Below are 13,169 nucleotides of genomic sequence, written 5' to 3'. Positions count from 1 at the left end.
ACAAACAGTACAAGCGAGCAGATATCACTTCGAGCAGCAGGTCGCCTCTCACGGGGCCCTGGCTGAGAGGATCTGATTTCATCCATTCATTCTTCTCCGTCTGGGAGGAAGCCACCAGTTGCTCACAGGATCACAGATGCACCTGGGTTACCCCGCAAGGAAACCCACAGTAACTTCCCTTGATTCATCAACACCCCCTCCCCAACCACCTTCCCTATCCTTGGATAATAATAGAATTCTTCACACCGTTTGTGGACGGATTCGGAATCGAAACCCTGCGTTCTCGATGAGGTGTTCTGGCATGCGTTGCTCTTTCAAGACTTTTAAAAGTCTGGTCTTTTTAGAGATTATTGAATAGTGCATAGTCTTTAGCTTTGCATAGCCTTGAACATTTGGTTGCAGAGTTGGTTTATTGCATATTGGTAACGCATTGTGAACAAAAATTTGCATTTGGTTTTTGCATAACCCCCCTATATGTACGGCCACACGTACAGATGAGCACAATTTAACATTTAGAAAAGGCAGCGTTCAGTGTTTGAGGTCATGTCGTGTAGATCGTGTTTGGAATAACGTACTACAATACTACCTTCATTATTGCAGTTGAGAACAATACGTTTACTGTGCACAGTATGCAAATTTTTAAGCTACTAATACAAACACTGTAAAAAAACATAATTTATTATTTTGATTTATTGTTGTTTTATTTTGTTTTTATTATTTTTGTTACAGATTTTTCATGTATCTTTGAAATATGGTCAAAAACCATCAAATTACAGAAAAAGACTGCAAATTTACAAAAAAACAGAAACATTTTTTACTTTTACAGTATATTTCTGGCGTCCCAGCTGCCAGAAAATTTCTGTTTTTTATGGATTTTTTTACCACCTATTTTTGAAAAATACCATACCAAAATACCAGAGAATACCATATGTTTTTTTTACGGGATTTTTTTACAGTGAGGTCTTAGTATACATCTTAAAGGCTACACTGACAAAACAAAGAAAACATGAATAACACTCCAGACATCCAACAAAATTACAGTACGTCTTAGATGGCAACACCACATTCAATGGACTTGTTCAGACTTTACAGACTTTACTCGGTAGTAAAGGGCACAGGGATTTTGAGCCAGAAGACGAAAGGCTCATCATAAAAATAACAGACTTTTGTTTGCACAGCAGGACAAACCGTGGTCCTTCTAAGAGGAAGCCCTGTTGTGGTTTGCACAAAATGAAATGCAGCCTAATTTAAGAACTTGGATTCAAATGTGGTCGCTCATAAGTCACTTTTGATGAAGCTCTTTAAGATGGTGGAGAGGCAGAAATGACAGTAAAAACTATTGTTTTCATCGAATTCATTTCAGAATACGAAATAAAACGCGTGGTAGGCCTATGTAAACTATAAAAATGTTTGGATAAGGGATCTTGAGATTCATATTGCTATAAAGCGGCCAGTAACATTTTTCACTGTTTCCAAAAAACAAGTCACTTCTGGGGCTATTGCATAAAATGGAAGTTGCAGCCACTGGGGAAGCCACTGTGGCTCTTTTGTTCAACACAATAAATTACATAAAATTTATTAAAGAATTAGAAGATTTAGAATGTGCAGACAAAGCATGATAAGTGTCAAATGCCTTATATAAGCTACAGTGTGCTAAGCATTCTGGAAGACAATAATAGTCAAACATTTCAGCTTTGGCATCTCAGAACGACCAGAAATATTCGTCATTATACCGTTCATTATCATACTAGTATAGAATTTTACAATCGTTTTATCTACTAATCGCATTTGCATTTTGGAGATTTTGTTCATATCTTTCTGTTTCAGCATTTTGTGATATTCCTAAATCCACAAAATACATGTGGGTGGAAATTCAGCTAATACTGTGAGACACACTACTGGCTCATAAAGTTTATGGCATGTGTACTGTACGAGAGGGATGGAACTCTAGTTTCAAAGGGATGATTTTGTTTCTCCACAAGCACCTCTGAACTCCCCCTCTTTGAATAATGAATGGGAATGGCAGAGGGCTGGCAGCAGACGGTATGGGAATCTGGTCTGAGGTAAGCAGTTTCAAAGGCTTCTTAAAGCACTGAAAGGCACGGTAACGGGTTTCAAAGATCTTCCTCTTTTCCCCCTCATCCACACTGCCACAACGTAAAACTTTTTTCTGTCATGTAAAATAGCTGAATGATGAGAGAGAAAGATATACAAAACATTCGATTTTTATGTCATTTTCTACTTAGCCTATAGGTAAATAACAGGATTTTTACTCTGCAGTCAGGTATTTATTTACAAAGTAAAAACACTAAAGCAAATAGAAATACAGTCTGTCAACATGTCTGTGAAAAGAAGTCAGTCTGAGCAGCAGGTCTTCAAAATAGAAAAGAAAGAGGAAATGACTTAAAGGCCCATGTTCTCATCTTCCTGCATTCTCCTCAGACCAACTCACAGCCCTTTTTCATTTGTTCTCTGTTTTGTAAAGACATTGCTGATCTATGCTAGAATGATAGTTAGCTGCAGTATTACTTAAATCAAACTGCCGAAGGAGTTTAGTCATCAGCGGATTTATCAAGTACCACCCACTGATAGACTCATAAATTCTCAAATCACCTGCTGTAAATCACTCAAGGTGTGCCTTTGTGAATCACGTCACTTACTGGAACCATCAACTCATTTCCTTTGTGTTAACCGGTGTTTTCAAGCAAGAATACTTTTCTTCTATACTGCATAGGTTATGAAATACCTAAATGGATATTGTGATTTTTTTATCTCATTGTAGAGGGTCGTAAAAGTACAATGTCTGCCGTAATTTTGAAATATGGACTTTATGAGTGGTTAGTCACTATGTCCAGGATGCAACACCTTCAGAGATGAGGTGTGTTTCACATGAGCAATCAAATTCCAACCTGTAAATTCCACCTGACTAAACTCAGGAACATTTCAGGTCCCTTAGCAGCATGCATACTTTTTTCATAATGCATACATTTAACGATAGGAAGGAATGTGGCACTTTGCCTGTCAGAAAACTAACTAAAATAACTGTCATGTCGTGACATGTGTGCTAGATTCCTGAGCGTATTAGTGCGTAGGCTACAAAAATCCATAAGGGGAATGTCATGAAACAGGGTCGGTGAGTTAAGGTAGAGCTAGTTGACCCCGAAAGGGATTGCATATTCTAAAACTGACCTCTCATGCCCTCACGCTAAAAAAGGAATGCTCTTTTTGGTACCTCTCAGTATTACAGATTCAGCAAAACGGCATTAAAGTCCAGTGCAAGCCTGCAAGGAAACTTTCAACAGGTGATGCCAATATACGCACCGTTTTCTTTTTCTTTTACGTGGACTTAAATTTGATGGAAAATACTTTTGTTATTTGCGTTAAGAATAAGCAACGTGATAAGTCAGGAAATGTAAACGATTTACCTTAGATGTGTTCATGGAAATAAAATAAATGGGACAAACGAAAGAATATAACAAAACTAAAGGAGTATAACTTTAGCAGCTGCGTAAACAGTTGCGATTAAATTCTTCCAGACTTTCTACAGTCTGAATGAATTAAAACTTTCACAGGAAGAAAATCTATCGCTTTTCACGTGCTAGATGTAAACGTTCATGAATGAATAAACGGATTATTAACCATTACCTCCACGTCATGTACGTTTCTCATTTTAAATGACAGATAAGACAAAGAAAAAAAGAATCGCGCTTACCCTATAAAACTCTTTCAAGACGCGCGCCGTCTGTATGAAGTGCGCCGGGCTCAGTTGACCTGTTTAATGTTTCTGTACTCCTCTTGTTTTAGTGCAGAAGTTTTCAGCTCTCTCAAAGCACACCGGCTGAAGGAATGATAGCGCTCAACTCTCCCATGCGCGACTATACAGAGGAAGTTAAGTGAGTCACAAGCTCCCGCCCCAGTGGATGAAACGCGGTCTTCCTTCAGTTCTTAAGTTTCAATATACCATGCTTAAATCGATAAAGTTTGCATTCAGTATAATATACAGCCAACAGACTTAAAATAAGAAGCGGGGAAAGTAGAGCTTCCTGTCAGATGAGAATAACACACATACAGTAGTTACTTGACACCCAGATCTGAGGAGGTGAGTCGATACAATGAAAAACGTTCCCTCTCTGTAGCCTACTGCTCAAAGCATAGGGAAATCATTTTTAACACAGATATCATCCAAAGGTTTTTTTGTGTCAGTTAAACCAATTTTCCACAGTTTTATTTTGTAAAACAATAATGTTTTTCATTCATGAATAATTTGTAATAATATGACTTTTGCACTTTGATCATAAGACCAAAGGATAATTATATCAGGCATTCAGCTTTGTCACTTCACAGACATTTCATACAGGCCTTGTGTAAACTTTTGAATTAATAAATGCCAGATCTCATGTTATTTAAGCATGGTCAAATCACAGAAAAATAAGTGCATCTGTATTAGTCTAAACAGCTCTTGTGCAAATGATTGCAGGTACTTTTGTCTCACTTCACAGTAATGGGTCAACAAATTATTGCCGCTCAATATTTTCAAGAGTTTGCTATGGAAACACTTAAGGCACTTTGTTTTAAGTGCATTATTGTATTACAAAGAGGTAGCCCTAGAGTTGCTTTGATATAAGTTTTCATATGCAGTCATGTTTGTAATGCAATACTTGGATCAAGGGTCTCTAGCAAGATTAAACAAGGTAATATTGAGATGGATTCCTTCGTAATAATTCACACCACTGAAGGAATTAGTAAATCATGATGAAATTTACGAGCAGCTGGTTATGTTACATACAGTATACAAATATGCCATATCACAATGATTGCATCAAAACAGGTTTTGGTATTTAAAGAGTTTGTGTAATTCAAATTCAATTAAATTTAATTCAATTAAAGAGAGATGATGTTTTTCCCATAGAGTAGGCTACTGTAATGTCATTAAGGTTTAATCAAACAGTGTAGGAGACAGGTTTATAAAATTGACTCCAAATTGAATCAACCGTAAATTGTTTAAAACCCTAATTACAACTCCTGATAACAAAGCTTCTTCTCATCCACGAAAAATCCTAGAACACTTTCTCATTGACTTTGTACAGTATGTACAGCCAGCTGTTATTGGTCTCGTATCCACTATATTTACAGGTCTTTTTGGTCATATTTTGACAGTAAGAATCAAATAAAAAGTAAGAAGCTCTTCCTGGAGAAATGTGTTAACAGCCTTGGTAAAATCCGAAATCATAGGTTTTAAATGTGTTATATGGTTTCATGGTGCAACCCAGAGCAGTCATAATACAGCACTTATATAGCGGAATCAGACAAACTACAACTATTGATAGGCTGTGAGCACTCAATAAAAGTTAGTCAAGGAATTCACATGTGAAAAATCAGGCTTTTACATTGGTCAGGACAGAAATTACAATGTTTTGAGCCCATCTCTTGGCCAGGCATTATGTCATTTGTGTGATGTTAAAGGCCTATATTAAAACCGAAAAAGTAATATATCTGTCAAGTAAGGGCATTCCATAAACTCTGCGCTATCATAAACCTAAAAAAGGCTATAATCAGAATAAAATGCATTCGGGAAATGCTGAATGTAATTTTATGTTTTCATATGCTTTACTGTGGTTCAGCTTCTGTAGGAAAAGCCCATCAGGTGACTCTTTTATATGACGTGCAAGGAAGTTGAATGCCCACAAACCCAAGGTTATTTAGGCCTATGACATCATATGGAAAAAGTTACATCATTAAGGGTGCTTGCATTTTTGGGTTTTGAAAAGGACTATTGCACGTGACCACGCGGCTTAATATTTACTGCTCATATAAAAATCTGACCTTTTTATCTGTTTATAAAGATGTAGGCTACAGTGTGTTACATAGAACACAGTGAGAAAGGCCACACATCACCAGCACATGATCTGTATTTTTGACTAATGCTCAGTGTTTTTGAGCCAAAGAAATGATGGTTGTTATTTCTAAGCTGCTCTTGCTAATGTTCCGTGGCCCATTTTGACATACCAAGTGGCTATTTTCTGCCCCCCCCCCTTATTCCCGGAACAGGAGCCTTACTAATGGGTAAACTGGACCATCAGAGCTGTGAGAGGTGCATAGGTTTTGTCATCAGCGCTAACATTTGTCACGTCGATGCACAAAAGATGTCAGTCTGGATAAGATTCAAGTTGGGTGCCTGGATTATAGTCGGACCTTCTTTAAAATCCTGTTTGAAAAACACAAAGTATTATCTGTTAGTGTTAACCAATCTCGTTGGCATAAAAAGGCCATCATTATCATGACCAAAGTGATTCGAAGTGTCAACACACCGGCCAAGACATATAAACTTAGTGGCTCAGCACCCAGGGTTTGTTATGGAGTTCTTACCCACTGAGAGCTTGGCTGTCTTCCCCATGTAGAACAGTAGACAAAGGTGATTGATAGCAGTGTTCAGATGGCCTTATAAAGCTAATGCTGTGGTGTAAACTCAAAGTGAAGGACACTGCAGCCTGTTACTGGGGCCAAATGCATAAATGTAAATGTAATGTTACTGGGGCTGTGTGACTCAAGAGTGAATGGTTTACTTTCAGAACATAACGTTTATTGTGATCGTACTTTTCACTGTAATCTGTGAGAAATATGAAACTTTTATTAAAACCTTTTGGATGAATCTAAATATGCTGAATTTGAAATCTGCCGTGTGCAGTTGCGAGGAGGTACTGCCCTCTGCTGTTGAAGTTTTACGGCATGTAACGTTTTACAGCATTCTATGTGTTTTTATTTAATTATTTGAGGTTTTATTTGCTTTCGGTTTTTAAATAAATTTACACACATTAGTAATATTGGTATAACAACATGATACAACGTTTGAATTAATATCGAATGTCGAATATTAACGATTTCGTTCGCAACAAATGTTGCGAATCTGCTGCCGAGAAATATCACGCAATGTGCGCTGTAGTGCCCACGTGAGTGAAGTACCACACATGCGAGATTTTTCAGTGAACACACAATTTCCTCTGTCTGTAGTTTTTCTTTAATCCAGCGCGAATTTAGATATTTACAAACATGTCTTCTTTTCGAAAAGTCTTGAAGTCTAAACAACGAGACCACAAAGAGCGATCACAGGTAAGTTTGAACACACTGTTTTCCACGCTGTGTAGCTAAACATCAACCAGTCGCTTTAAATAGTTTGTGAATTTCTAAACTATGGATTTGTTTTTTATTTTTATTTTAACATGGTAAATGCTGTAAAGAGTTATATGTGTTGGAGTAAAGCGGTCCTCTAGTCCAACATCTTCATCCACCGATCCAACCAACACAGCGAAAACGTGAACAGTCATATGTTCACCACTGGGGTTTTATACATGATAGATGTGTTTATGTCATGTAACTATTTGTCTCTATATTTCAGCTCGGTTTCAGGAAACATTTGGGACTGTTGGAGAAAAAGAAGGACTACAAACTTCGTGCAGAGTAAGACACACGTTGCATTTGATCATTTAATGGAATTGTTTTGTTATTTGTTTCATTTTTTACACGAGTTGAATGATTATGGTCTATTATTCGTCGGCTGTACTTGCACCAGAGCTGTCATTATCTTGTCAAAAATATTTTTCTAAGGTTGGACAAATTTTACTTTTTTTTATTTCACACTGACCATGATGATACATTATTTATAAATGGCATGTGGTGTATATTAATAACAGTGTGCTCTTTTTATATTTTGCGTTTTTGTTAAATATTACCTTAATAAAATAAGTGACTTCAGATAGATCCTTTGGAAGTACACAAGTTGCTTGTCTATAAAACTGTAGTTTGTTTCCAATAATCTCTTTGTTCCTGTTTCTTTGTTATACAGTGACTACCACCGGAAACAGAGAACTCTCATGGCCTTACGCAAGAAGGCTATGGACAAAAACCCAGATGAATTCCACTTTAAAATGATTAACAACCAGTTAAAGGTTTGTCTGTCTTAATACCTCTTCAGAGGTTGATCTTTTGGCATAATTGTAATGTAGTAAAAGGTCTGTGTGCTACTGTTCATTTTGCTTAGGATGGGGTTCATGTAATAAAATCAAAGCAGGAAGAAATGACAGAGGAGCAGAAGAAGGTGATGAGGACACAGGACATCAGATATGTTGAGATGAAGAGGGTGTCAGAGATGAAGGTGGGTGGTCATTCTTGTAACTGGCTGTGTAATATGTTTGCTGTGCGTGTGTGCGCGTGTGTGTGTGTGTAAACATGGCATAATATGTAATGTTTTTGTTTTTAGAAAATTGAAAGGTTGAAGGCAGAGCTCCACCTTCTTGATAATGACGACGAGGCAAATAAAAATAAACATGTATTTTTTGTGGACACAAAAAAAGAAGGTAAAAATGTTAGCAACATGTCATTGTTGTTGTATATTTTTTTATAGAAATGCTTTAGTTTTGTGCATAAGCTACAGTTCTTCATTTACAAAGTGCATAAGCATTTTATCTTTATTTAAAAAGGAAGTTCTTTAATAAACTTGGCACTGTCTGCTCTAAACTTGATACTGTGTACAGTATATAATGTTGTTTCTTATGACAAACTGCTTGTAATGTTCTTCCTTGTAAGTCAATTAAATTCATCTTATAAACGGCAGTGTAATAACTAAATGTAAATCCTTAACCTTTTTAAAATGATTTTTAGTGGAGGACTTTGACCTGGCCACACACCTCAACACCGTGCCAGAATTGGTAGACCGAACATACAATAGACCTACAATAAAAACCCTAGAAAGCAAGAGCATTATGGGGGCAGTGAATCCAGAAAGGATAAAGGTAAGAGATCCTTTGTCCAGCATGTGATCCAAATAATGTCTTGTTTTTACTATGTACTGTCAACTGCAATATTGTATTATTTTCTTTTCATGCACCTAATCTCTGCGTTTATTGTCTTTCTTAAATTTGTCATTTTCCTTTCTCAGAAACTAGCTAAACAGAGGAAAAATCAGTACGAGGTGCTTTCACAACGTATTGACCGAGAGAAGAAGATGTTTGTCATTACTCAAAAGATCCAGACTAGGAAAGATCTACAAGTGAGTGCATGCATCTACATTTTACTTATATTCCTTTAGTACTAGATTGGACAATACCTGAATTCTGAATTTATTAATGCATAAATACATTAGTAATTGGTTTTGTGTTTTTAATATGTAGATCATAATTTACACGTCATGGAGTTGGTTTCGCTTTATGCTTTTTTTCATTCTGTGACACTTTTTCCTTGACAGGATAAGGTTAAGAAATTAAAGGTTTGTAAAGAGACCAGCACAGCGCCTGCCGTCTATAAATTTGAGGCCAAGAGGAAAAGATGATGCCTTCAGATCTACACTTTGCTGCTGGTCTCCATCCCAGTTCTGATCAACTGTAAGCTGTAATTGCTGTGAAATGGACTGAATCTGCGGATCTCTTTATAACATCTATACAACAAACTGAGAGACCAAAGTTGTTGAGTATTTTACAGATTCGGAAAGCAGTATGTACATATTTATTATAAAGGAAAAGATTTAAGGTTGTTATTGCTTTGAAATAAAAATATTGTTGTAGTTTCTTGACGGTTTCAGTAGATGGCACTAGAACACCTTATCAAGTTACGTTTCAAAATGAGCAACTTCACAGGGTCAGTTGCATCTGTTGGATTGGAGAAACTGTTGGATCATTTTAATTTTCTTGAGAAACATAGAAAAGTATTTTTTCTAGTCAATGAAATTACCTTTTGGCTTCGCTCTAAACATATAACTGCTAAGACGTTTTTCTTGAGCCCTTTTGTTTCAAACTTATCCTGAGTAATCACAAACAACTGGAAACAGCATGGAAATGTACAGCATTGGTGACCAGGTGAAGCCCAAGTTTTTCTCAATTTCCCTCTTAATGAAAATGAATTGAATGTGTTACTATGCCAAATATCTAGATATCTGCTCAGTCGGTTTTGTCACTGCAAAGATTCCATTAAAATGTGTCCAACAATTATTACATTTATTCCGATTCTTATTGCTCTAATTTACGTTTTATCGGTTTAATGCCTTTTTGCACCTGTCCCGGCGTTTAAAATGAATCGCATAATGTTGTTTTAAACAACAAGTAGGCATTTAAACATCCTTGATACGACCCTGTTTTTTTCACGTGAAAGGTTGCGTCCTGTTTGCGCAGACTGCGCTTTGAGTCGGCTCTGTACAGCTTGATTGATCATGCAGGTGGCAGCGGCTTCATAAACGGGTCCCATCCATTACTCTCTCCAGGGAAAAAGAGGTGGGCTGTGTCAGGAACAGCGAAATGTCACTTCGTTCAAGATGGGCCAGCCAGGACTGTTGGGAGTGCCAAAACTGACCAGAAGAAAAGGTGCTTGGAATGTTGTGTACTCGATGCTGTTACACGGTTTACTTGTGACTGCGCCACCAAGGTGCTATAATTTTAACAGAACTGTGAGTGGCTCTTCATAGTGACGTGGAGAGGCACGTCTAAGCTTGGTGATATTTACAATGGATCTCCGTGTGACCTATCAATATTGACCTTTTGTGTTTGCACAATTCTCAGCCGACAGACAAATCTTCCTTGGCGTGTGCGCGCATTCGTGCGTCATGTGGCCACATTTGGGAACGGAGGGTCACGCAGCCGTGTGCGCAGTTCCGCTGTGCTTCCGTTTGCCGTTACACAGAAGACTACTGTTCTGACTGAAGCCTGTCTTTCATTCAGATCAGCTTTTGCACAAGGGTCACGGCTGCAGGTCGGGGAGTGCAGTGTGTTGGTAGTGACCCCTAGATTTTAAAGATATCGGTCAAAATCCTCCACATTGTCCCATAAGGTTATTCACAATAGGAGATGTAAAAGAGGGCCCCATTTCCCCTATAAAACTAGTCGTTTGTTGAGGGTTTGGGGTAAAACTGTTGAGTTGACAGTAAAGTTTGAATAGACTTATTTGATGAGATGCCATGTGAATTCAAGAATGATGTCTTGCAAACTGTAATTTATTGTGAGCTAATGTGTTAAGTGTGATGTAGGACAGCTGGTCCATGACAACATTGTTCCTTTGAATGAATGGATTTTTTTCACTGAAGATCTGCAAAGAGAAAATTGCCTGGTTGTGCGTGTCCAGTAGGCTTGTTGTAAAGCATTTGGCTACTGTTTTGCACACAAAATTTGCCCTTTTAAAAAAATAGACTTCACCCAGAAATAAAAACGCTTAATTTATTTACTTTCAACCAAACCTATATTATTTTATTTCTAGCATGGAATACAATAGAAGACAACAGAATGTCTAAACTGCCTTTAGTTCACAGCTGAAGTTGGTGCAGACAAGGGATTGCTTTGTAATGGCATGAAGGTGAGGTAACTTTTTTACATTTTGGTTCTCCGTGAACCTCCAAACGTATTTTCTGGGTAAGATTACCTGGATGTGTAAGGGACTGAAAGTTCAATGGAAGTTTTGAAGAGGCTATAATTGTGCCTCAGGTTGTGCACACCTTGAAAAACTTGATTTACCGTAAATGGCTGATGCTACTTTGAAATCGTTAAGATGCGTAATATGAATAATGTCTTAACCTGACACCAATATGAAGTGAACTTAAATGGTGTTAATAAAACGAGCTGTAAATCATTTTGAGGCTCCTCAAAATGTGTGTAGAACTCATTTCATAGCAATTTGTTTATTGCAGACTTGTATCTCTAATATTTAGCATATCTAAAATTTTAATTTGAATGGATTTTTTATTGTAGTGCAGACTGCACTGTTGTAACACATTTTACTGTAACTTGTTTTGCACTATACTGTACATTGATAGGATAGAATCATCCCCATATTTAAGTGCAACACTTTAAAAAACCTACTACTGATTCCTTAAGTTTGTAAATTATCATCAAAGGCAGTGTTCTTGTTATAACCTATTCCACCCACCACCACCATTTTACACCTGAATGTATTATGTCAACCAAATTTACTATTCTAAGTAATTGTTTTTCCACCCGCCATCCTGTGTATGCATTTTAATTAGCAACAACACAAATTGGAAACAAATATAGGACAACTACATTGTAGTCTGACAATTTCCATATACTAAACAGTAATTATTACTTTGTAGGATGTCTAGAATGTTATGAAAAGCATTGTTATTTAAGAAATGAACGCAGGAGTTTTTCACTAATTTATTGTAATTTCACCTTCACAAAACACAGTTCACCGTAAGAAAGGCCACAGCTTAATCACTCTTTGTATATCGTAGCATTTGTGTCTCTGGGTGGCTCTGACCAGAGAGGGATGGCCTTGGATGTTATTACAGCACCTGAGCCCGCTGGATGTCGAGTCCTTTAGCTACCTCTCCTCAAAGACTCCTTTCATGGGAGAGGTTAAGAACAGCACTAATCGATTTGCCAATTACGGTGCAGGGTAACAGGGACGGCGAACAGTGGAATCGGAGGTTCGTGCCGAGAAAAAATAGCTGAGGTTCTTACATCTGCCCCTTTGAGTTGCACTGCGGTTTGTCACCCGGCTTTGAAGTTGCGGGGTGTAGAAAGAACTGGAGGCTGGGGGTTTGCGTCTGTGCTTGAAGGAAGGCGATTGAAGGAAAATCTTTATAACCCATCCTATGCGCGTGTGTGAGGTGGGATCACAGAGACTCCTTTAAATTGTCACTAATTAGCCATGAGCCTGTTTGGAAAGAGGCACTCGAATTGATTAAATTTGCATGGGAGTCTAAATCAAGCTAAGGCCTCCTCCCAAGCGGAGCTCATCTCCCCCTTTGCTCCCCAGACGTGGCGGGCCCGTGGGGGAACCCGCTGCGGGTGAGAGGACGGGACAAGGCGTGGCGCGCACCCATCTGCCTGGGTATTACCGTTAGTCCATCACTCTCCCACTGGCAGCCGTGTGCCTGGGGGATGTGTTCATTACACTTTAACTACTGGATCTGTCCTTGTCTGCAGGCAGCCTGGTGTCATTGTCTGTCTATCTCTCAGTATCGCTCCACACTCTGCTTCACTCATCCTTATAGAACAACAGTCTCGCTTTATGGGCTATTATGGGCTGTTAACTAATGTAGCTTTTTGCTGGAGTTATTTGGTATCATTTTTCTCTCCTTGTATAGGTTGTATCTTTTCTTTAGAATTTTATCACTGAACTTCCCTGAGCTGATACTTTTTTGTGTTAGTCAAAATCAGACAAAATTTAACAAA

General features: G+C 37.9%; 2 protein-coding genes across 2 annotated transcripts in view; one reads left to right on the top strand and one right to left on the bottom strand.

Annotated features, from left to right (window-relative positions):
- Nucleotides 1-3,920, bottom strand: part of fhl3a (four and a half LIM domains 3a) — a 31,433-nt gene extending 27,513 nt beyond the window's left edge. Inside the window, exon 1 of the mRNA XM_057340659.1 lies at nucleotides 3,713-3,920. The gene's annotated coding sequence lies outside the window, so the exon portion shown is untranslated. The remainder of the gene's footprint in view (nucleotides 1-3,712) is intronic.
- Nucleotides 3,921-6,946: 3,026 nt separating this feature from the next.
- Nucleotides 6,947-9,553, top strand: utp11 (UTP11 small subunit processome component). Its single transcript, XM_057340660.1, has 8 exons — nucleotides 6,947-7,107; nucleotides 7,394-7,455; nucleotides 7,841-7,943; nucleotides 8,036-8,149; nucleotides 8,255-8,351; nucleotides 8,656-8,786; nucleotides 8,933-9,043; nucleotides 9,239-9,553. The coding sequence occupies exons 1-8, from the start codon at nucleotides 7,048-7,050 to the stop codon at nucleotides 9,320-9,322; spliced, it is 762 nt and encodes a 253-aa protein (XP_057196643.1). The 5' UTR covers nucleotides 6,947-7,047; the 3' UTR covers nucleotides 9,323-9,553.
- Nucleotides 9,554-13,169: the final 3,616 nt, after the last annotated feature.

This window comes from Triplophysa rosa, linkage group LG8 (assembly GCF_024868665.1).
Source record: "Triplophysa rosa linkage group LG8, Trosa_1v2, whole genome shotgun sequence".
Lineage (NCBI taxonomy): Eukaryota > Metazoa > Chordata > Actinopteri > Cypriniformes > Nemacheilidae > Triplophysa > Triplophysa rosa.
This window is presented reverse-complemented; position numbering and strand designations above follow the sequence as displayed.